The 23,612-nt window shown below is 47.7% G+C and overlaps 1 protein-coding gene across 2 annotated transcripts in view; it reads right to left on the reverse strand.

Moving 5' to 3' along the window:
* The window catches only part of AGPAT4 (1-acylglycerol-3-phosphate O-acyltransferase 4), a 396,016-nt gene that overhangs the window by 160,174 nt on the left and 212,230 nt on the right, over positions 1–23,612 (reverse strand). For both annotated transcript variants that reach the window (XM_085611455.1, XM_085611456.1), the window contains one exon: positions 8,802–8,971. In XM_085611455.1, coding sequence (XP_085467581.1) covers positions 8,802–8,971 — 170 coding nt within the window. The remainder of the gene's footprint in view (positions 1–8,801; positions 8,972–23,612) is intronic.

The following is a 23,612-nucleotide window of genomic DNA, read 5'->3' on the forward strand; positions in this document are numbered from 1 at the left end:
GTGCTCTGCTGCCACTGCATAGGGCATGGCTCCCTCCCTGGTTAGGATGGCTCGGCATTACGTCTATTAGGCTTGCCAATTCCTCGCTGATTGAGCAGTTTTAGTTTGAAAACTAAAGGTGCAAAGTGTTGTGTGGTGCCAAGTTAAGGCGCTCCAAAAATTGAACATCACGGAATCTCCTTGACGGTGGTGTGGTCCGTCGGCTGCGCTACCGCCATTGGTGCGGGAATAGTTCTGCAGATAGCTCAGTTTGGTAGAGCGGGAAACACTTAATTGCAACGTCGTGGGTTTCAATTCACCGTCGTGGGTTTGATCCACGCAGTAGGCGCGAGGACTCATTGGCAGGTTTCGAGCCTCGTAGTCGCGTCCATTCCTGTGATTTTGGGCAAATCACTTATCCTCCCGTGCCTGATTCGGAAATGTACAGACGGTGCTATTTAAGGCGGGAGCTATAGCGCGGTGTAAAGGATCAATTACCGTCCGGCAGGGCGCACATTTTAGTGATCGCGGGTCCGTCGGCCTTTCGCCCGCGGGGCATACTTTGCAATGGCGGTCGCCCTCGCGAGCGAAGTAAATTAAAGGGGGTGCGGACGGCTTGAAGCCGCATACCCTGTGCCGTGGGAGCCGGTAGGAGTCTAGCGTGGGTTCACAGCCCCAATGCACCAGCACTGCAAGGCTGGGAGCTGCCTGGGTCCCCGCTGATCGCGGAAAGTGCAACCCCGGTGGCTCTCCCTGGTTAAGGTTAAGGTTATCGCCCCCCCTCCCGTCGGCTACGCTGCCGTTGAGGGTGGGGGGGGGCATGCAGTGGGCTGCGTGCGGCAGGCGCAATGGACCTGGCACGGGGATCGTTTAGTATGACACGAATCTTGTAAGCCCCGTGCTTGAATGTGTAATGTAAATAAGGTGCTCAGGTAAAGCGCTCCAACACCTTCAGGTCAGTTCGCGCTATATAATTCTGCAACATGTATTGCTGACTTCCTATATGGCAGATAAATGACACAAGTGCGTGCACTGTTCACATACGCGATTATGGGCATTAATAAAACCCCCGCACCTCAATGGAAAATCGGGTGCGGTGCTCGCGTGATCCGGTTTTGGGGATCGGGTAATATAATACGAATTTCTTAAGCACCCCCTGCGTGAGGATGTAATGTAAATACGGTGCTCATGTAAAGTGCTCCAAATGCCTTATTGTCGAGTTCGCACTATATAATATGCATCATGTAATTCCAGGCTTCCGATGAGGCAGCTACATGATACCAGTACATGCACTGTTCACATCAGGCGATTACGGGTATTACTAATCCCCCCACGCACCTCAAGGCTTAATCTGGTGCGGTGCTCGCGTGACCTGGAATGGGGATCGTGTTCTATGGTACGTATCTCTCACGCCCCCCGTACCTGTATTTGTAACGTAAAGACATTACTCATGTGAAGCGGTGCAATACCTTTGGCGTCTGGTTCGCGCAAATACAATATGCAACGTGTATGTGCTGGCTTGCTATAAGGCAGATACTTGATACAAGTGCAGGCATAGTTCGCAAGTTTTGCTCCAATACCTTCGGGTCGATTTCACGCTAGATAAATATGCAGCATGTATTGCTGGTTTCCTATAATGCAGACACATGATACAAGTGCACGTATTATTCACAAGAATTGCTTGTGCCCACATTCACGCGCAGTAAATGAATACGGGCATTACGACACCCCCTGCACCCGAATAGGTTATTCAGTCGGTGCTTGTGTCCGGTGCTCGATTAATTTCGCGCACATTACGGTTTGAGCTAATCACTAATCGACCGTGCCCGAGTACGTATGTTAATACCTATGGCTCATGTACTGCACTCCAACACCTTCGGGCGGGTCACGCTGGGACTCTGGGAAGATAATTTAATATCCACGTGCCCGATGATGCATATATATACAGTGCTCATGAACGGCGCGCGATTACCTTCGGATCGAGTTCACGCTGGGTTGCGATGCTAGGTAAATCAATGAATATCGCCGTGCCCGAATATGTATGCGAGCTGCTGGACCTGGTATGCCTGGGTTCCCGAGGGTGGTGGACCTGGCGGCTCATGATCTCACTCCCGTGCCCGAATATGTGTGTAAATATGTTGCTCATGCACAGCGTTGCCATAACTTCGGGTCGAGTTCGCGCGTCATAAAAGTGCTACTTACAGCAAGGGTCGCGCAGTCCGATCCCGACCACACGTGACCACGTGTCGCTCGTCTCCAACCTTTTGCTGAAAGGGGGCTTGGGTCGTTTGTCATTGTTGTTTGGCCTCGACACCCACCCCCCATTCCTTACGGCCTCGCCCTCCCAGGTGCATCAGTCCTTGGGCAGGGCGGACCATGGGGAGATAGTCCTAACGTAGAACGGTCATTGCCATGTTAGTGGCAGTTACACACGGGTCGCTGCCGACAGTCTAAAAGAGGTATGCTTAAGCCTGCAACTCGGCCCCGCCAACATGCTTATGTGGGCAGCCTTCAACGGTCACTGATATGGGGAACTCACACATATCTAACTGTAACCTAGACACCCGGGTGGGTGCCTAGTCGGGCAGGGCTACGCAACCAAGATAGAATGGTAGTTATTATCTAATGCTAAAGGAAGTCTGGTTTGAGCCACTAGATGGGTTAGATATGGGTGCAGCTCAGTGCCCCAATCGCATTGAATACGGGGACGCACTGACTTAGCGGCAAAGAATAAGTGGTCACCACATAGCGCATCACTAGGGCTTAAATCACGGCACAAGGTTACCAGCGTGATTGTCCAAGTGGTTGCGGGTGCGCCGCTCGCGAGCGGATGGCAACCCGTGGTTTACCTCTGTCTCAAATCGACCGATAGTTCATGGTTAAGCCGATTAGCCTGCAGAACACTGAGCGGGGCACCATAACCAAGAGTTAGGCATGCAGGAGGAGTAGCTGAAGGAACCATATAGGAATAGGTCCAGATGTACTTTGGGGGGCATTCCCATGCAACCAAAGACAGATTTCGGGTTGCTTCGATGAAGACCTTCCACCCGGTTTGTGGGTGGTATAGTTGTTATATAGCAAGTGTGCGGTCGTTCAAAGTTTGGTAAAGACCACGTAGAGCCCCAGGGCGTCAGGGCTTTATTGACCGTGCAGCATTCGCAACGTTCAGAATAAGGGCCGGTATTTGCACCAAAGTTTCCGGTTGGTTCCCACAGACTTGTCTGCCCCCAAGGTTATTCTCTAGGGGTAGAACTTGAGACTAAGGGGGCATTGCCTGCTTCGGCGGCACAAATAAGCGATAGCTACACCGGGATGGAGTTACCATACAGGTCCTGCCACCACTGGGTTCCCCCCAGGCGATGGGATCAATTTAGGTGGGACCTCGAAGTCTACTTTTCCTGGGAAGCTTCCAGCGGTAGGGCATTTAGCAACAGATAAGGTACCAGCGTGCGCACTGGGTCAGCAGCACCGTGCCCGGGGAGCACGCGCGTTGCCCTAACTCGGAGGCCCACCCAGAAGGGGGCCCGAGTAGCAAAACAGGTGAATAGGCTCCAGAGGCGGGCCTCCGGCCGTCAGCTGGGTGAAATCACCATCATTTGGAGATAGGCCCAGGTAAAATAGTGCTTTTCATAATGCCTAGAGGACCATTGCGGCTGGTGGCATTCTCCACCGGAATCACTGGTCGCGTACTGCAGCTGCGGAGACTGGGATCCTGGTTACGGACACTTTTACCGTTCTCAGGGGGCGCCGCCAGCCAGCATATGGGGGCTGCTGTCCCAATAACTGGGGTGTCAGCGGGGCAAACACAAGGGGACATTATGGCAATAGAACATTGGTCACGCCCAGGGTGCACTGAATCTCTACTTCAACGGAGCAGGAATTTGGCACCGCTGGGGATGCTCTGGGTTGTGGTGGGGGGCACCCCCCGCCACCCTCCTTCTGAGGAGCATGATGGGAAGGGCGTAGCAGGACTTAGTCAATCCTCAACGCGTGAACTTTACTGTCAGCGCGCAATGTTTAAGCTGGATAGATTCCCGAAGCTGGTACGCCTAGGGGGTTACATCACTGAGGGATCTGTAGGGGCATAATTCCCATAAGGAATAGGGGATGGTGCCCATGGTCACGCGCTGGCAGCGAGGAGCTCTCCTGTGCCCCGGGTTTAGCAATCAGAGGGGCTGGCCAAAGGTTAAGTAAACCCCTTCTCGCCTTCATAGCCTAAGAGGGCAGGCCCATAATTGTGAAGAGGGTAACCTGCCCGCATGGGGGGCGAATAGTTCTTGGCACATCTCCCCAGGCCCAATGGGTCCTTTATTTCAGCAGACCCTATTCCGATTAGGATAGCGTCTCGGGCCTTGGGGGCCTTGATGGGGCCATCTACAACACCAGGAGCTATAGCTCACTGGTAAGTCTTGGGTTCGAGTCCCGTAAACGCTGTCAAAGTGTCAGAAGTTGGCAAATTTCAAACTCTTCAACAACCTGGAGCCATAGCTCAATGGTAGGTCTTGTGCCTACGGTTGTAATGGTCTCACAGGACAAGGGTTCGAGTCCAGGAAACGCTGTCAAAGTGTCATAAGGTGGCAAAACTTCAGAATCATCTTTTTGGCCTGTGGATATAAGGGATCTCACAAGGTTTGAGTCCCGCTAGCGCTGTCACACTGTCATGAAGTGGCAGAATTTCAAACTCTCCCTTCTGCTAGGACGGTTCCCTTCCAGCTAGTCGCAGGAAGCCCTAGATAGGAGAGGTGGCAGGTAAGACTATAGCGGGTTGGTGGGGGGCCCTGGCTGCGACGGTTAGCCGCCTCCAGGGCTGTGGCGGAGTTACAGGGCGATCTGGAAGCAGGCCGGTACAAAGGGTACCTCTGCGCGGCACCACGTGGTGCCTGAGCCAAAACGAGGAGCCTCCAGAGAGGTCCCGGAAGCCGGTCGGCGCCCCGCTAGGCCTGTGGGCGGTTGTGGGCCTGAACAACCGGGGGTTTGCTATGCGACGCTCCGCCCCGAGAGGGGGGGTGTGAGTAGAATCTCAACGGCACGTGATCGAAAAAGAATCACTTGGGGGGCAGCACCTGCGGGTCGTTCCCGTGCTGCCCGGCTCATCAGGCGGGGCAGGTGAAGTAGATGGCCGCCTGCCCTTGGATCGCCCGTAAGATAACCCACCTATTACATATCCTGGAAATTATGTAATAAATCCTGCAGCATTTGTTACCCATCTACAACTGTTTCTTGTGTCTTCTTTGGGTAACCTAATTTGGGGGAGGGGGGTAAGCGGGGTGCCCCTGGGGGTACTATGCCGCTGACCGCGGCCCCCGCAGGGGGCCACTCGGCGGTCGGCGCCTTAGTGGCCCCGGGGCCCCGGTCACCCCTCCCCACTCCATACTTCGGGGGGGGCGGGGGCAGGGTTCCTGATCGTGCCCCCCTCCGTGTAGGGGGCCGGAAGTGACGCGAAAGGCGCGTCACTTCCGGGCCCAGGTGTGAGGGGAAGGCTATTTAGCCTTCCCCCACCCTCACTGGCGACCTCTTTGTCGCCCACCTCGCCCTTTTACCCTCCCTACCGCTTACCCGGCGTGGTGTGGTGGGGTGGGGTTTTTGGCTGAACGTTTTAATGTTTTTCTTTTCGTTGCAGGCGGAGTTACAGGGCGATCTGGAAGCAGGCCGGTACAAAGGGTACCTCTGCGCGGCACCACGTGGTGCCTGAGCCAAAACGAGGAGCCTCCAGAGAGGTCCCGGAAGCCGGTCGGCGCCCCGCTAGGCCTGTGGGCGGTTGTGGGCCTGAACAACCGGGGGTTTGCTATGCGACGCTCCGCCCCGAGAGGGGGGGTGTGAGTAGAATCTCAACGGCACGTGATCGAAAAAGAATCACTTGGGGGGCAGCACCTGCGGGTCGTTCCCGTGCTGCCCGGCTCATCAGGCGGGGCAGGTGAAGTAGATGGCCGCCTGCCCTTGGATCGCCCGTAAGATAACCCACCTATTACATATCCTGGAAATTATGTAATAAATCCTGCAGCATTTGTTACCCATCTACAACTGTTTCTTGTGTCTTCTTTGGGTAACCTAATTTGGGGGAGGGGGGTAAGCGGGGTGCCCCTGGGGGTACTATGCTCGGCAGCTCCATCCGCTTGGCTGACACTGCAGGAGGCCGCACCGAGGGTCGTCTCTCGATCTTCCCTCCTGCCGGTAATCACCAGCTCCCCCAGACCTCACGGGCTGCTGCTGACTGTGTATTTTTCGTCACCAAACCCCCCCAGTCACTGCTGATGATGAGGAGGAACCGGACCGGTCCCGTATGCCTCCTTCAGCTATGCTGCCAGCAGCCATGCGGTCTCGCCACCGGTCTCCTCCGGCAGCCCCGGAGCCAGCTCCTTTGCCTACAGGTTGGGTTAAAGCACTTTGTGTGGCAAACTAATAATCACTCCCGCCTGTTCCTTCGCTCAGGAGTTGTTGTGAGGGGGTGAACGGGTTCCCAGGGCTCCTGACCCACACCCCGAGTGAAAACAGTAAGAGACGAGTCTGGGGTCCCCTGCTCCTGTGATTACAGTATTAGCTAACGCGATGAAATGGCTGCCGTAAACAAGCCTCGGCTTCAGTTAATACTCATTTCCGCGAACATCTTAGCTTGCATTCCATTTAGCACTCAAAGAGCAACTGCCTAAAAAAACAGATTTTCTACTGAGAGCACATACTTTATTGAGAAACAGGAGAGTGACAGGTTGGGTTAAAGCACTTTGTGTGGCAAACTTATAATCACTCCTGCCTATTCCTTTGCTCAGGAATAACACTTTCTCTATTATTGTAATTCAAACTTCTCAAGAATGTACATGCTCGGTATGCGTTTGCAAAGTTCGGAAAATATGCAGTAGTAGTCCCATTAAGATGTTTTTAGAAAGCTCATTTTGAATGAGATCAGCGCATGTTGAAGATCTGTGTTCATTCTCTTTGTAGCTAGTCCTTCTGACTACAATAATACGCGTGATTCTGCCCATATCTTGTGTTATTAGCTCATCCTGATGTCCCATTTTTCCCTTGGTATTCGGGGACTTGTAGTCCATCATTTTCAAACATAGAAACAAATTTACAGGTCCTAGAATGCACAGAATAAAACCAGGACTGGATAAGGTACTGTACTACCGCAAGCTATCGAACTCCTTACTAATACTGCCAGTCAGACATGCTTATAGCCAATAGGTCTCGCTTTTGGGACCTTATAAGTATTCAGTTATGCAGCACAGTATCCTTGGTGCAACAACATCAACCATTGCATGGCTAAACACTTATAATGTCCCAAAGGCGTCTTGGCTATGCCAATGCTTGTTTTAAGCGAGGCATAACCATGCAGAGAAAAGTTTTTCAAGGTCCAAGCAAAATGTAGGAGGGTGGGAGCACGCCGTCTCACATCCCAGCACTGAATTTGCCCCGATGCATCATGGTAAATGCAGTGAATGATAACACTTACTTCAGTAGTAGGATGTTGTTTTCCACCCTTGGTGGTGCGGCCTGTGCTGTGTAATTCCTGACACGTGTTTGTGGACTCATTCCTTTATCAGTAGAGAGCAGCAAGTAATTTACCATGATGCAATGCGACAAATTGAGTGCTGGGATGTGAGCCAGTGTGTTCCTACCTCCCTTTTGCTTGAAAAGGCTCCCTTGAGCTACTGAGCTGACAAGCTTGTGTCGATGCACCTGCGCCCAGGGAGAAGTACAGAGACCTGAGAAGACCTTGGGCAGCATTTACCAGCACCTCCAGTACGACTAGTTGTTCTCTACTGATGAAGGAATGAATCAGAAATACATGTCTAGAGTTATACAGCACAAGCTGCACCAACAAGGGTGAAATATTAAAGACCCCTACTGAAGTAAGTGTTATCATGCACTGTATTTATCAAGATGCATTGGGGAGAACTGAGTGCGGGAATGCTCCCACCCTCCTTCGGCTACAAGTGAAATGCATTTTGCAAAATACATACATTTCCAGAAGAATTAATTATCTTTTACAAAAAAAATTCACATTTCGCAAACTAGCAGTGGGCACAAGGACAGCAGCATTGAAAAAGCCACCTTTGGATACTGGATATTTAAAAGTACGCATAGGACTCCACCGTACATGTAAGCTGTGTGCTCTTCAACCAGGAAGGATTCTTGTGGACTGTATACAAAACAAGGGTAGAGCAAAATCCACAAGAAAGCTACAGAATGCATCAACCCAGCTGGGCTCGCACTGTTCAGGGGGATACATCTGTATTCAGTAACAAGTACTTAAAGATCACAACCCCCACCAGGAGCAATGCACTTCACTGGACAGCCTCCTGAATCCACAGGTATCTACAGGGGAGAAGGAATTAAAGGGTTGCTAGAATTTGAACTTATATGAAAGGAGTCAACCCAACTTACTTTGTGGAAAAAAGACCAAAACAAGACAAAAATATTTTTAAAATGTTTCAAACTTAAAAATATCCACATACCCTGATTCTCAGCTGCAATAAAGGACTGGCCAAATTGACTAGCCACCCGTCCAGACAGACAGGCTGAGACCAAAGCCCAGAAGACACAATATGACAACTTTGATTGGAGGCAAGTTACAGGTGTTCTGAGTCATCATGACTACAAAACGTTAAAAAAAAAAAAATCAGAAACAGAAAAAAGAAATACAAATATATTGAATCTTTTAAATATTCCCTAATATGGTTCACAATTATTCCTAGGGGGCAGGTTAGAATGTGCTGAATGAAACACTGGGTTTGATAACAAATGCAGACAAAAGAGCCTAGTGGAAAGACACTTCACAAGTACTTAGATATCTAAAACATATCCTCAGGAAGGTTGAAACTCACCCCAAGCATTCCAAATTTTTCACAGAAGTTCCACCCACAGAGGAAGTCAATTTCAAAGTTGTGGTTGAGAATGACAATGGCGCTCTCTTTCCCATATTTATCCAAACTCTGCAAGTCAGTGTAGAGGGTGCAATCAGTTCCTGACCACCACTCCAGCAGCATCACCAATTCTGAAAAGCAAAATTATAATTTTTTTAGGTCAAATTTTTACATTCATGAATACAAATAAACATAAAAACATGTCCAAACCCCATGACATAAATAACGACTAAAACTATCTGAGGCGATAAACACAAAGAAAGGCTATAGGAGGGAGAAGTAGCAAAGAAAGACAACACTATCTTTTAGACATCATGAGAAAAAACAATGGCAGGTTTTTAAAATACTTCTGATCGCAGTACACACACAAAGACGGATTCCTAAAGTTTTTCCAAGCGACAGGTATTTCATACATGTATCTGTACATAAATAGACACCTATCGGAACCACCAAGAAGTTATGCAAAGTGCAGCAATGTATCTCGTTTTATAGAACTGATAGAGCCATATCATTCTGAAATCGTAGGGGTGCATCATAATCACAGGTAGTCCGCACCCATATATTTAAAGGAAAATATTAACGTGTGGGTTTTAGAAATGCAGTACTAAAGTAGCATATAATAGTGCGAATAGAAGTGTAATCATGTCAACTTTGAAGAATCAATGCAGTGTTTAATCAAAAGTGTATTTTAGATGATGCATAATGAATTAGTTTGTGTATAAGGTGGTGCACTAGGTTTAACATGCATCATATTAAAGTCTGCATGTGTAGTTTTGTTTATTCATGTATGAAGTATAATGAAATCAATGCTTTTAATGTGATTTTAGAAACTTGTGTTTAAATGCAAAGGCCTGACTGCATATATGTTTAAGAGAAAGGCCTATTTGTTCTTATGTTAGCTGAATATTGTAGGCTGAAAATTGATTCCCTTGGAAAGGCTCTGGGTTTTAGAAAAGTCAGCAGATCTCAGAGAGTGGAAAGTTTCTCGTTCCCATGTTTCTGTTGCAGGTGCAAGGACGCCTAGCTCGTTAGGAAGACTAACCCTTTGTTTTAGGAGTTAGGATGGTAGGAGAAGCAACCATGGGAGTACACTGTAATGCAGATATGATACTTTCAGCGGAGAAGGTGCCTGGGACCCAAGGTCAATCCAACCGCTTTTGGATGAAGAAAGGGTTTTGATGGAAAAATACAGAAGGAAGACCTGGCTGAAGAGGTTTGACAAGAGCGTGTTACTATTTTTGTGATTTTGTATTAGTGACAGTGCCCCGAGGGTTGAGCAGTCGAGGATTAGATTGGAAGATAGAAGGAGCATCTCAGAACGTGCTCTATAGCTTTGGCTAATGATTTAAGCAAAGTGAGTATACTTCTAAGGAAGTCTTTACTACTGACACCTTTTTCTCTCTTGCCTGGGGAAAATGCTAAGTAGGGATGTCATCTTAAAGATAGTGTAGGGATAGACTAATTGCTTTTTAGGTCGAGCCTAGAGCAGCACATGCGCTGCTTGCTCGACTTTTAGTAAGGGGGTTTTCAAAGTGCTACCCACAAGCTTTTGCTGGCCTCAAGCGCGCAGCCGCCATCTGCCTATCTTATCTCTTCCTTCGCATCGCTCGCCATTACTTTCACTTTCGCGGCCATTGCTTGTCTTGTTTTCACTCTTTATAGTCCTTTAAAACTGCTTTGAAGCACACGTTTTATTTTTTCGTCTTCCAAGTCAGATCATCCTAGGGCCACGTTTTCATCACCAAGTTTGCTCATTTTATTTTCTGCTCCTTTCTTCGCTGCCTGCCCATTAGAGTTCATGGCAGGATCCTTCTAGTGAGATGCAGCAGCTGATTAAAACTGCTTGTGCACGTTTTGCTCTGTTTCCCAACAATGCTAAACTGTTCTTCGTGCAAAGATTGAAAATTCTCAGCAGCTTCGCGACGCCTGTCCTGGCAAACCATTGCGCGTTCTTGGTGTAAAAGGTACTGCAACAGAAGCAGGCATCGTTTGCCAGCTCCCTGTAGGTGGCGCTGTACACCAGGTGTTGCCCTGACTGCTCTCCTATTAATCTTTGTTTCGTTCACTTTGACCTGCATATGTTTGATTTGTCACAAACCTCATCCAGGCTTTGTAATTCACCTCCCTCCGCCCACATGCAGCACAGAGCACCAGAGGTCATCTTTTGACAGAAACTGGGCTCTCAGCTCCCTCCTAGCCTGTCTCTTCAATGAGAAAGCAAAAAGGAAAGCGCTTCAGCCAATGCTGTCTAATGCTGGAAATTCCTCTGGAGAGCATTCCATCCATCGTTTTTTAGCTCCTCTGTCATAGGCTTCAGGTCCCCTGTGCCAGCCCCAGACCTGCCAACTCACACGGTGGCACCATGTGACACATGATATTGACTCCGGTCACTCAGAGAGGAGCCGATATCACACAGAGAGAGGGAAATAAGCTGAAAACCACTGTAGACAGTGAATTTCAAGCCTGTTTCTGAGGTTTTGATCTGCCCACGTCCATTTAGGGGTGTGAAAACACCCCATGACCTCGGCACCAGCCTCTGCAAGGTTTTTTGTTGTTTTTGGACGGGGGCGCTTGGGTGCGGGGGGTGCCTCTTAGGTATTTCTTGGCACCAAGCCCCACCCCCTCCTCACATGGTCAAATTTTCATTCAAGTTGGCAACCCCATCAGTTCCACTCCTACCCATTCTCCCCAAATTACCAAAACCAGGTGTCCCGGTAACTCTAGGGCAAGCAGAGTTAATGGGGATCACAAATTGACCCCTGTGGTTCTCCAGGCGAATTAGAAATTAACTGGGAAAGAGTAATTGATGGGCCGGTAATTGTGTTACGGTCCCCCTCAAGAAAGGTTGTATGATAGAAGATAAACCATAAATAATTGCGATGCAAATAGAAAACTGGCAAAATATTTACAGCCAAAATATCAACTTTACCTACATGTCATGTAAAGTACAAGAATATCGACAACAAAAATATTGAGAATCAAAATATCAACGTTGCATTGGCAAGTATACATATGTAAATAGAATTAACATTATTGTAATGAAAAAAGGAATGCATTTTTAATATAAACATAACATATAAATGACATAAACACTATTTAAGTATTTAAAAATGTAATTCTTAAAAATGAATGCAACTTTAAAATAAATGTACAAATAAAACGAAATAAAACCTAATATTAAATTATACATTCAAATAAATGTAGTATAGAATAAATAGAACATATAATTAATGTATTAAATAATACAACCCTTTAAAGATATTTATAATTATCATAATACTTTAAAAAACACTTAGACACATATTTATGTTTAATAAGCCATTAAAGATTGTATAAATATTAACAAGCATTAGCATAGCCAATAGGTCTCGCCTTTGGGACCTTATAAGTGTTTAGCCATGCAACTGTTGATGTTGTTGCACCAAGGATATTGTGCTGCATAACTAAATACTTATAAGGTCCCAAAAGCGAGACCTATTGGCTATGACAATGCTTGTTCTTTTAGGTTAATGACTTCTAACAGAAATTGGAGCAGTTATTGGTTGCCTGATGCTTCTGGAGTTAACTATTCTTCTTATTCTGAGTCGGATGAGACTCCTGCGTAGGATATTCTGTGTATTAGTGCCCATTTATTTTTTTAACCTCGTGATGAGGTGCTTGTATGTGCAACTATTTTTGACTTTGTAATAAACCCCAAAATTTTGATTTTAAAGTTTAAGTTTAATTGGCTATATTGAGAAATTGGATTTTCTTCCCTTCACACTATTCAGCAGGTAGAAAGGTCCAGTCTACCGGAAGATTCTTAGAAATGGTAAGATACGATAAGATGAGAATCCAGCTTTATCAGGGGGCAGGTGGTAAGATAAAAACTTTTTTATGAGATGTCAATAAAATGAAAAAAGGGCAATTCCACAAATTGCCAAATCCTAAAAAACAGACATCAGATATAGTTGTCAATATTATTTCGTATAATGTATGCACAACCAGGTCATATATATATGTGAATCAGTCAGGCTTGTAAACTGCAACCAAGTGTGGGGAGTAAATTACGCATACTCGTGTCTTTGTGTGTTATATTCCAATTGGTAAACCTAATCAAACACATCAAATAAATGCACGTTCACGTAACAGACAACCAACAAGGAAAAGTACTTATTTTGTAGTAATAATGTAAGTGATGCCCAAACAATGTTCAACCCCGAAGAAACTTGCAAATTCCAGCGTTCCAGCTAAGCCACCACATATTCATTTTCATCTTAATTTCCAACTACCCTAAGAGTTATAGATGTTAAGATGACCAGTAGACTGTTTTTTTGGGTGGGAGACAACTAGTGATTTCACACAGTGCGTACTGAAAAGGTTTGTTAACACGCAAAACAATTCTGCCCATCCCTCACTCATGAGGTACCGAACAACAGTAGCAGTTCAAGTGTCTCTTCCTTAAGGAACAGAGACAGCATGTAAGCAGCAGCAATGGTACAGTAAGGTAGCAACAATGCAACCTTCTGTCCCTTACAGAACAGGTACAACAGGGTAGCAACGGTCCAACCTCCTTTCTCTTACAGAACATGTACGGTAAGGTAGAAACTATGCAATATCCTTTCCCTTACAGAACAGATATAGTAAGGTAGCAACAATGCAACCTTCTTTCCCTTACAGAACATGTACAGTAAGGTAGCAACAATGCAACCTTCGTTCCCTTACAGAACAGGTACGGCAAGGTAGAAACGGTCCCACCTCCTTTTCCTTACAGAAGAATTACAGTAAGGTAGTAATAATGCAACCTACTTTCCCTTACAGAACAGGAATAACAAAATAGCAACAATGCCGCCTCCTTTCCCTTATAGACCAGGTACAGCAAGGTAACAACAATGCAACCTCCTTTCCCTTATAGAACAGATATGATAAGGTAGCAACAATGCAACCTCCTTTCCCTTATAGAACAGATATGATAAGGTAGCAACAATGCAACCCCCTTTTCCCTTACAGAACAGGTATAGCAAGGTAGCAATAATGCAACCCCCTGTTCCCTTACAGAACAGGTATAGTGAGGTAGCAAAAATACAACCTCCTTTACCTTACAGAACAGGTATTGCAAGGTAGCAACAATGCAAACTCCTTTACCTTACAGAACAGATATTGCAAGGTAGCAACAATGCAAACTCCTTTACCTTACAGAACAGGTGTAGTAAGGTAGCAAAAATGCAACCTCCTTTACCTTACAGAACAAGTATAGTAAGGTAGCAATAATGCTACCTCCTTTCCCTTACAGAACAGGTATAGCAAGGTAGCAACAATGCACCCTCCTTTCCCTTACAGAACCGGTATAGCGAGGCAGCAAAAATGCAACCTCCTTTACCTTAAAGAACAGGTGTAGAAAGGTAGCAACAATGCACCCTCCTTTCCCTTATAGAACAGATATGATAAGGTAGCAACAATGCAACCCCCTTTTCCCTTACAGAACAGGTATAGCAAGGTAGCAATAATGCAACCCCCTGTTCCCTTACAGAACAGGTATAGTGAGGTAGCAAAAATACAACCTCCTTTACCTTACAGAACAGGTATTGCAAGGTGGCAACAATGCAAACTCCTTTACCTTACAGAACAGATATTGCAAGGTAGCAACAATGCAAACTCCTTTACCTTACAGAACAGGTGTAGTAAGGTAGCAAAAATGCAACCTCCTTTACCTTACAGAACAAGTATAGTAAGGTAGCAATAATGCTACCTCCTTTCCCTTACAGAACAGGTATAGCAAGGTAGCAACAATGCACCCTCCTTTCCCTTACAGAACCGGTATAGTGAGGCAGCAAAAATGCAACCTCCTTTACCTTAAAGAACAGGTGTAGAAAGGTAGCAACAATGCACCCTCCTTTCCCTTGCAAAACAGATACAGCAAGAAGGCAACCTCCTTTCGCTTACAAAACAGATACGATAAGGTAGCAACAATGCAACTTCCTTTCCCTTACAGAACAGGCATAGTATGGTAGCAACAATGCAACTTCCTTTTCTTTTACAGAACAGGTACAGTAAGGTAGCCACAATGCAACCTCTTTTACCTTACAGAACAGGTATAGCAAGGTAGCAACAAATCAACCTTCTTTCTCTTACAGAAGAGGTACAGTATGTGTGAAGAAAGTGGTGTATTATATGGAGTGGTTGTGAGACCTCACTGTGTAATACGCTCACAATGCAATCTTGGGTCCAGTCCGACTGGTTTGTAAAACATTTATCTCAACCCTAGATAACTGGCTTCGAGCAGTCAGGCTTAAACAAAGGAACAAGTATAAATCATTTTGAAGTGTCAAAACAACAAAATAAGAAATTCATACAACACAAAATAAACCCAGCACCGATTTATAAACACAGATCTTATGTTTATGAATTGTTTGACACCAGAATGAACAAAATCCACCAGAGGATTCCAGTGATATAGATTTTTAAATAAAACTGAAATCACTACAGGGAGATGGTCAAGTTGACCAGTAAGAATTTCCAGGACAGTTACCTTTTCACCAAAGCAGTCTCAGGTCCACAGATACAGACACAGATTGCTGAGGATGTTGTATGATGCTGTGTGGTCAAGGGTGCCTTCCTAGGCTACTCCTCGGTCCATGGTCCTGGTCAGGCAACTTTGGCCACAGGTGTCAATGTCCCTCAAAGTCCTCTTGGATCCAACAAAAGTCTAGTTGCGACTGGATTACGTTCACAACAACACCAGCGCTTCCTTTTGGTGATAGTAAGTGTATGTGTAAGTGTCTTGGGTGAACAAACTGCACTTCGACGACTCTCCCAGGCCCAGCAGACTTGGGTGCAACTTTTGAGGGTCGGAACTCGGCCGTCCAGGCTGCACATCAGCAGTCAGAGGTGAACAACCTCTTCTGCCTACTGACTGACCAGAACGGGCTCCTACAGCTCTGTGGCCCTGGTACTGTAACAGGAAGTCAGCCAACTGACTCTTGGAGTGCAACTGTTGTGCCTGGGGCTCGGGAGTGACTTTTCCACAAGCCAGGCCCAGTCCTCTCTTTGCTAGCCCAAGGATGAGCAGGTGCAGTCTAGAGGTTGTTGCAGCTCTCGTCACGTCCAGGGAACAGCAGGGCAGTCCTCTTTCAGCCCTCTCTCCACTTCAGATGTGATCTGAGGTCTGGGTGTCATATTTATGACCAGAAAGTGTCCTCATGGCTGTGGCGGTTACTGACCAATGGGCCTGATGATGACTTCCAGCAACCCTCATCCCAGAGTGCACTATTCTGACCACTCCCAAGATGTCTGAACTCTTTTTCCAATGTGTGGAGCTCGGTAACCTACCCTAGAGGTGTGGCTACCTGGGGACTACATGGCCACGGGTAAACCGGTTTGGCAACAGCACTCTCTGTCCCCGATACCAATGCGTCTACCTGAACACAAGAGCCGCCTCAAGTACTGTGTATCCACCAAGTGCCCTTTGAAGGAGACTTCACCTTTGAAGCTCACCCTTTTGGGCTCGCACCCTGTGTGGCTTGCTGGCAGGGAGAGTTGACAACATGGATGGCTAGTAACTATAATGGTTCAGTGTCTCTCTCTTTATTTTTTAACATATCTTTATTGATCTTTTAAACATACAGGTTGTACATATAACAGCATGTGTCAAGGCATGGGTATAACACACTGAATGGTCACTGTCCCAATCCCGCAGGCCATAACCCGCGTACAACAGCAATAATATACACGCTTTTCCCGGGTGTCCCTTCCTTCTGCTTCTCTCGTATGCATCTTCCGTATCATGCCGTAATCATGAACAATCTTACAAATCCCTGCCCCAACCCACCCCCCGAGCTTCTGCGCTGCAGGTCTGGTCCCCTGCCTCCCCTCCCAGCCCCCCTATCCCAACAAAAAACTCCCCCCCCCCCCACCCTCTCAAACCATGTCTGGTGTAGGATCCCGTATGGCATACCCTGATGAGCTAAATCTCTCCATTTCTTTAGCCCCTTCCGGTAGAACCATGCTACCCTGCATCTCTTACCCTGTCGCTATTTTCTGACTCCAGCCCTGAGTGTACGCTCCCCCCGTTGTGTCGCTATCTGCTCCGTCTGCACCCCCGTTTACCATCTCTGCCACCATAGCCCTCCAAGCCTGTACGTCTTCTTCTAGTTTCTCATCTTTTTTGAGCCGCTGCATTCGAATCACCTCTGCAGTCGCACACTCCTGCGCATCCCGCACCCAATGTGATATGCTGGGCGAACGGCGGCCTATCCATCATATGGCAATCCGCCTCTTTGCAAGCACCAGCCCTAAAAGGACTAGCTTTGGACTAAGCTTCTTCTTGGTGCGAGGCAACAATCCCAGCAATGCCACCCGGATCTCTCCTGCTATCTCCCAGCCTGTCGTCCCCCTCAGTATCGCTAGAACGAATGCCAAGTATCCCTGCAACCCCTGCTTCTCCACACCGTGGACACTGCCACGACTGTTCCGGATAAATCCTGCGCAATACCTTCGGGGCTAAGTAGGTTTGCTGCACATAGTTAAATTGAATTAATTTAAACCTCGTGTTTGCACTCACTTGTTTGACCCCTTCATGTATCTTGACCCAGTCCCTGTCGCTAAAGGTATCCCCTGTCAGCGCCTCCCATTTGTTTTGAATCGGTAACCCCCCCTTTAGACATTATTAACAGTCTGTAGCGTCCGGGAGACTGCAGGTTCATCCGGGAACGAGGGCCAGAGGTCCCTTGCCACCTGAGCCATCTTTTCATATTGTAAGAATTGCCCTGGACCCAGCTCAAACCTCTCCCGAGCCTGTTCACGCGTGATGTATCGCGCATTATCATATAGGTCGCCCATGGTCTGACAACCCCCCTCCCATTTCCTTACTGACATTTATGGGGCAATCTACTGAAATGGCTGGACCACCCACAGGGGCATGTCTGGAGCATACAGAGCTCTCTTCATTACTTTCCGGACTGTCACTTCCCACATCTCCGCCACATGTTGCACTACTTAGGGGCATGTCGTAGGCACCCCCGCCCCCATCATCAGTAACTCGGGTAGCTCCCTTTCCCCAAAAGACCCCGCCAACAGGGTCTTTTCCCAGTTGTTGTCCCCATCCAACCAATGCACTGCGTGCTGGAGCTGTGTGGTGATGTAGTAGTATTCCAGGCAAGGGACCTCCAACCCCCCCTCCTGCCAAGTTCGTTGCAGAGTGGCCAGATTAACTCGTTTGCGTTTGGAACCCTATAACAAGTCTACGAGAAGCTTTCTAATTCAACAAAAAAGGGTCGGGTGATCCGATAGAAGGAGTGCTGCATCGCATACAAGCACCGGGGCAGGACCACCATTTTTGTCAGCGCTATCCTCCTCATAAGGGATAATGGCAACTCCCGCCAGAAACGTACCGAGCCTCTCAGACCCTCCACGACCCTACCGATATTATGCGCCAGAAATTGCTCCACGGTATCTGCTAGCCCAACACCTAAAAATCGTGGTGCAGACCGGATCCATGGGAGACCCACCCCCGGGAGGTCGTCGTCCACGCTTAGGGCCAATCGTCCCAGCGGAACCAACTTGGACTTCCCCTGGTTGATCCACAAGCCCCACACGCTCCCAAATCCCTCCAAGGCACGCAACAGCACCGGCACTGCTAGTCCCGGGTCCCTGATGTACACTAATTTGTCGTCCGCATACATGGACACCATGTGGTTAGATTCACCAACCTTGATCCCGAATGGTGCCATCCTTGTTCGGAGGTCCACCGACAGGGGCTCCATCGCCACAGCACAAAGCAATGGCGATAGTGGGCCCCCGAGACACTAACCGCCCCAATCTAATCCTAGCACAGGGCTCCGAGTACAGCAGCCACACCCATGGTAAATACCAGCCTCCCTCTCCCATTGCCCGCAGAACCTCCCATAGATATCACCACCCCACAGAATCGAACGCTTGTTCGATGTCAAGAAGTGCTAATGCACATTCCTCCTGCTTAAGTACGGACGAGTGCCATACATGAGACAGATGTCTGAGGTTCATGGTCGTGCTATGCTGAGGAATGAAACCCGCCTGATCCGAGTGAACAAGCCTACACAGGTATGGTTGCAAATGCGCGGCCATAACCCCGCTAAGGATCTTCATATCAAAGTTAAGCAGGGATATGTGCCTGTATGACCCTGGAAGTTTTTTTTGTTTTTAATTTATTTATTGGCATTTTCCGAACAGCAAAAATACCATACAATACAATCAGCCGGCATGAAGATCAATATAGGAGCAAAAAAATCACAGTCTCACAAATTATAATAAAAACATGTGTCTCAGTAGCCCACCCCAACAAAAAAATCAACGTGCAACCTTCGCCCAGATAGTGTTGTAGAATAACAAGTGCAACGATAATGAGAGCAGACTTCATGAAATATCCCAGATAGGGCCGAATACACAACCCGTGCGGGCCCTTCCCATCTTTATCACTCAGTGGCTATGCCTCAGGGGTGGGGCTAGGTGGCGTCAACGGGACAGGACCTTCACCTGGCAGTGTCGCATTCCGAGTGCCTACCGTGGCCTCCCCCACAGTCGACTCCTGTTGTCTTTGGAGCAATGCCAAAAATGGCTCCCATATATCACGGGGTCTGGAAGACAGTGGCATCAATTCCCAGAACACCCCTAATTGTGTGTGCCCATACGTGACATCTCGAACCCAATCCCTAATGACAGGCACTCGTCTTCTGCCCCAATGAATCGCAACTTGCCTTTTCGCGAACAGCAACAAAAGTGCATGCAACTTGCGCAACTTGTGTGGTGTGTCTTTGACATATCCCAAGAGTCCCAGAACAGGGGAGGGGGCCAACGATACATTCAGGATAGAATCAAAAACTAACGCCCAAAACCTAGCAATCTTGGGGCAGTCCCATACTATATGCAAAAATGCAGCTGAATTGCGTTCGCAGCGCAAGCAATTATCAGTGTCACGGATACCCATTCGATAGAGGCTAACTGGTGTTCTATAAAGCCTACGCAAATACTTAAAATGTATCAGCCTCAGTTTGTAGTTTGGTGAGAGTTCAGTCAGTTGCCCACAGCAGAAGCTCCACTGTGCATCAGTCAGAGGTGTCTCGAGATGTGCATTCCAGTTATTGAAGGACGGGGGGCCACCAATGGGGCAGTGTCTTGCATGCGTGTGTACAAGCGCGTGATAAGTTTACGTGGAGATGGAGTTTTCAATAAGTTTTCCAAAGAAAGGTAGCTGCGGCAGCACCTTTGGGAAGCCGTCCCATAAGGACCGACATGCTGCACGCACTTTGGGGTACAGAAAACGTTCTGCAAATGTCACCGGCTTACCCTCAGTTGCCTCGGGGGGAGGTCTGAACTCGTCTCCAGGGTATAGGTCAGCAAAGGTTATAAGGTTCATCTCCAGAGCCCGCGATTTACTAATACTGTCCCGTATGCAAGGTAGCATTGGATTATGCATCAAAGGAATCGAAGGAGCAAACAGCACCGGTATGCGTGCTCGTTTGCGCAGCTCCTCCCAGGCCCAACACAGTTCTCCAGCAGAATCTGTCTCCTCGGGGGCGGCGGGCTTTCTGATATAGTGCCACATTAATTGGGATGGGGGCCATGACAGCAGTATCCACCGCCACGTGTGGTTGAAAGGGGGTGGGGTGTACCCAGAAATGCAAGAAGTGTGCCTGCGCACAGAGCGCATACAGCTGCATGTCCGGCGCACCCAAACCACCCTGCCTCAGCAGGAGGGTCAGCAGGTCCCAGGAGGATCTGGCCTGACCGCCCGCCCATGCCAAGGAGATCAGCAGAGACCTCAGGGATTTAAAAAACTGCAGAGTAAGGGGGATCGGATGACCCTGGAAGTTGATCGTTCCTGTCCGCCTTAGGAAACATCAGCACCACCACCTCATTCATGGATGGCGGGAGTGTCCGCGACTGAAAAGCTTAGTTGTATACCTCAAGGAGCAAGTCTACCACGACCTGTGAAAATTTCTTATAGAATTCGGCCGGTAGGCCGTAACCACCGGGACTCTTGGCTGATTTCAGACACTTAATCCCTCCCAGAATTTCCTCCTTCGTGAGTGGCGCATCCAGCAATTCCCCGATCTCTGCCTCCAAGCATGGGAGCCCTAGCATATTAAGAAAATCCCCCATGTTCTTCCGCGTGGGGTCCTGGCACCGCGCGTATACTCTGGCCATATGGTCCACCAGGGTATCCAGAATGCCATCCTGGCTGTACACCATATGCCCATCTGCAGTCCTCATCTGCACTATAACTGAGGGCTGCGTCTCAGTACGGATCAACCTTGCCAGCAGCGCTCCGGAGTGATCTCCCTCTGCATGCAGACGCTGCCAGTATGCAGTGTATGAAACTTTTCCAGGCGGCGCATTGCCGCCAGAAATTCCTCCCGCTTCTCCCTCCATTCAGTCCAGTATTGAGGCTCTGACAGCAACAACCCCTTCAATTCCGACAGTCATTGCTCGGCGGTCTGCACGTCCCGTTCCAGTTGCTTCCGAAAGCTATAAGTTGTGCTGAGGCAAACCCCCCGCACAACCACCTTCATCGCTTCCCATTCCATGCCCCGCAATAGTAACTATAATGGTTGGAGCAAGCTAACCCAGTGCTCATTTTGAGGCTGAGGGCCTGTGCCTGTCAGATGGGCCAGCTGCAGACAGCCAGCCACTCACACTGAGCACCTGCAGATGTCATCCAGCAATCGGCCCTGCCTCCCCCATCACACTTGCGCTACTGCGGCGGGCAGCACACAAAATACAAAATGGGAATGGCCATTTTATTACTTTGTGTTTAGCTGCTATGCAGCAGGCACGAGGACGCTCCTCCGCCTTAACGGAGGAGCTGCAGCTGGTTGACACCTCTCCCAACAGCAGGCCTCCGTTGTTCCCTCTCCTGGGAGTCGTTCACACTTTTCCCCAGAAGGGCATATTGCTGTCATTAGGCCAGCATCTGCAAATGGCCACAGGAAAACTTGGGCAACAGAGTGGCAACTTTCTAAAAGATGCTTACACTTAAAAGGTACATTACATTTAACTTAGGCATCAAGTCAGGTTTAATGTGACGATTATTTGGATGCCTTGAAGCACCAATTTTAGTAGCCCCATACAGAAGTTAGCACAGCTGGGTTGTTAGAGCGCAACCCTGTACTCACCAATGGGACTACTAGGCTTTCCACAGTGAAACAACAATTTGGGGCTCTTAGTGCTAAGGGATATAAAAATAGATGTCCTACTTTTTAATATACAGCACCCTGCTGTAAGACTTGATAGTACTGCTGTAGGGTTAACTTACATATATTAACAAGCATTGAAAATGCTAATGGTATTGTATAGCAAAGCAAATGGCTTTAACTTAATGAAAGGCTAGACCTATTGCATTTTTAATGCTTGTTTAACTTGTGATCAGACTGTTTGTGAAAGTCATGCACGATTTACCCCACCCTGCAGTAATCATCACTACTCCTAACTCCTAATCAGCGCCGTAGTGAGTAAAGCAATCTAGGTCATAATTGCACGTTGTATGTGTTCTCTTATATTGTTCATGTGCATCATCCATGAACAGTGTATTGTAAAACTGTGTGCTGCCCACGTACATCTAACGTGTATTTATAAATGTATCTGTAAATGTGCTTCTTTCTGGGCGAGTACCAGTTAGGAGTTGCACAACATGAATTCTCGGGCAAATTTTGCGATCGCTATTTCTTTCAGCTTCAAACGGAGCGACCCAAGTTGAAATAGAGTATAAGACTCAAAAAATGTGAAAACGTCATAGAAAGTTTGCAAAACAAGCGCAAATACCATTTATTGGCACCTTTAGAGACTTTTCGAATATCCGTACATAGGGTGTAAAAACTGACAACTTGGAAATTTCGTTTTGAGCAATTTATTTTTGCCCGCGATGTTAGCCTAGAGCAATCGTTCACATTACAGACGTTTGAAACTCGTATATTACGTTTCTAGCTCTGTTTTGCCAAATGTGGAAGTATTCCCGTTGCACACGTTTGCCTGTGTTGAACTGTATGGCTCATACACCTGCATCATGTCTATAACTGGTTGAGGCTCACATGTAAGATGGCCACCTTTCTGTGTCGTTCCGCCAAACTGCTCCGACATCCGTGCAGACTAGCGCTTCGCCGGGATTCCCTCCTCTGCTTGGGCAGTGTCTGGGAGAGACTGGCTCCAAGCAGAGGAGCTGGGAGGAGACTGAGCCCAACTCTCCTCCACTCACGCAGGGGAGTCAGAATCTGCAACAAGCATTTACAATGCAATGGTCTCGGCATTGTTAAAGTTAGAGCTATTGGCATTGCTCATGACATCATTTTTGTTTATGTTTTTGTTTTTAAAACATTTAAAGAAACAGCATTGTTATTTACAATGTCAATAGCTTAATCATTCTCAAATGCGAGACATTGCTTCCAGTTCTTGGATGGAAAGGATGAAGTCCCACAAAGGACATCGATTTCAGAAAATCGATTGTCAACATTTAATAAAAACAACAGAAGAGCAGGGGAGACGCGGCTGAGCCCGGGGTGAGATGTGTGTCCTTTACCCAATTTATTTGCTACTCGTAAAATAGTTTTAGTACATGGCCTACCGAATTTTGGCATGCGCAAACGGGTCGTAAACCCGTTTGCTCATGCAAAATCCCATCGTACATCTGGCCTAAAAAGTTTTGCGAATTAGCTTCTTGAGTGGTTATGGGGTGCTTGTATATGAGGCAAGGTGTTTTAAATACCTACTTGCTTTTAGTGGGAGCCAATGAAGTCATTTGGGGGCCAGGACAGCAGGATGTTGTTT

Source organism: Triturus cristatus, chromosome 6, assembly GCF_964204655.1.
Source record: "Triturus cristatus chromosome 6, aTriCri1.1, whole genome shotgun sequence".
Taxonomy (NCBI): domain Eukaryota; kingdom Metazoa; phylum Chordata; class Amphibia; order Caudata; family Salamandridae; genus Triturus; species Triturus cristatus.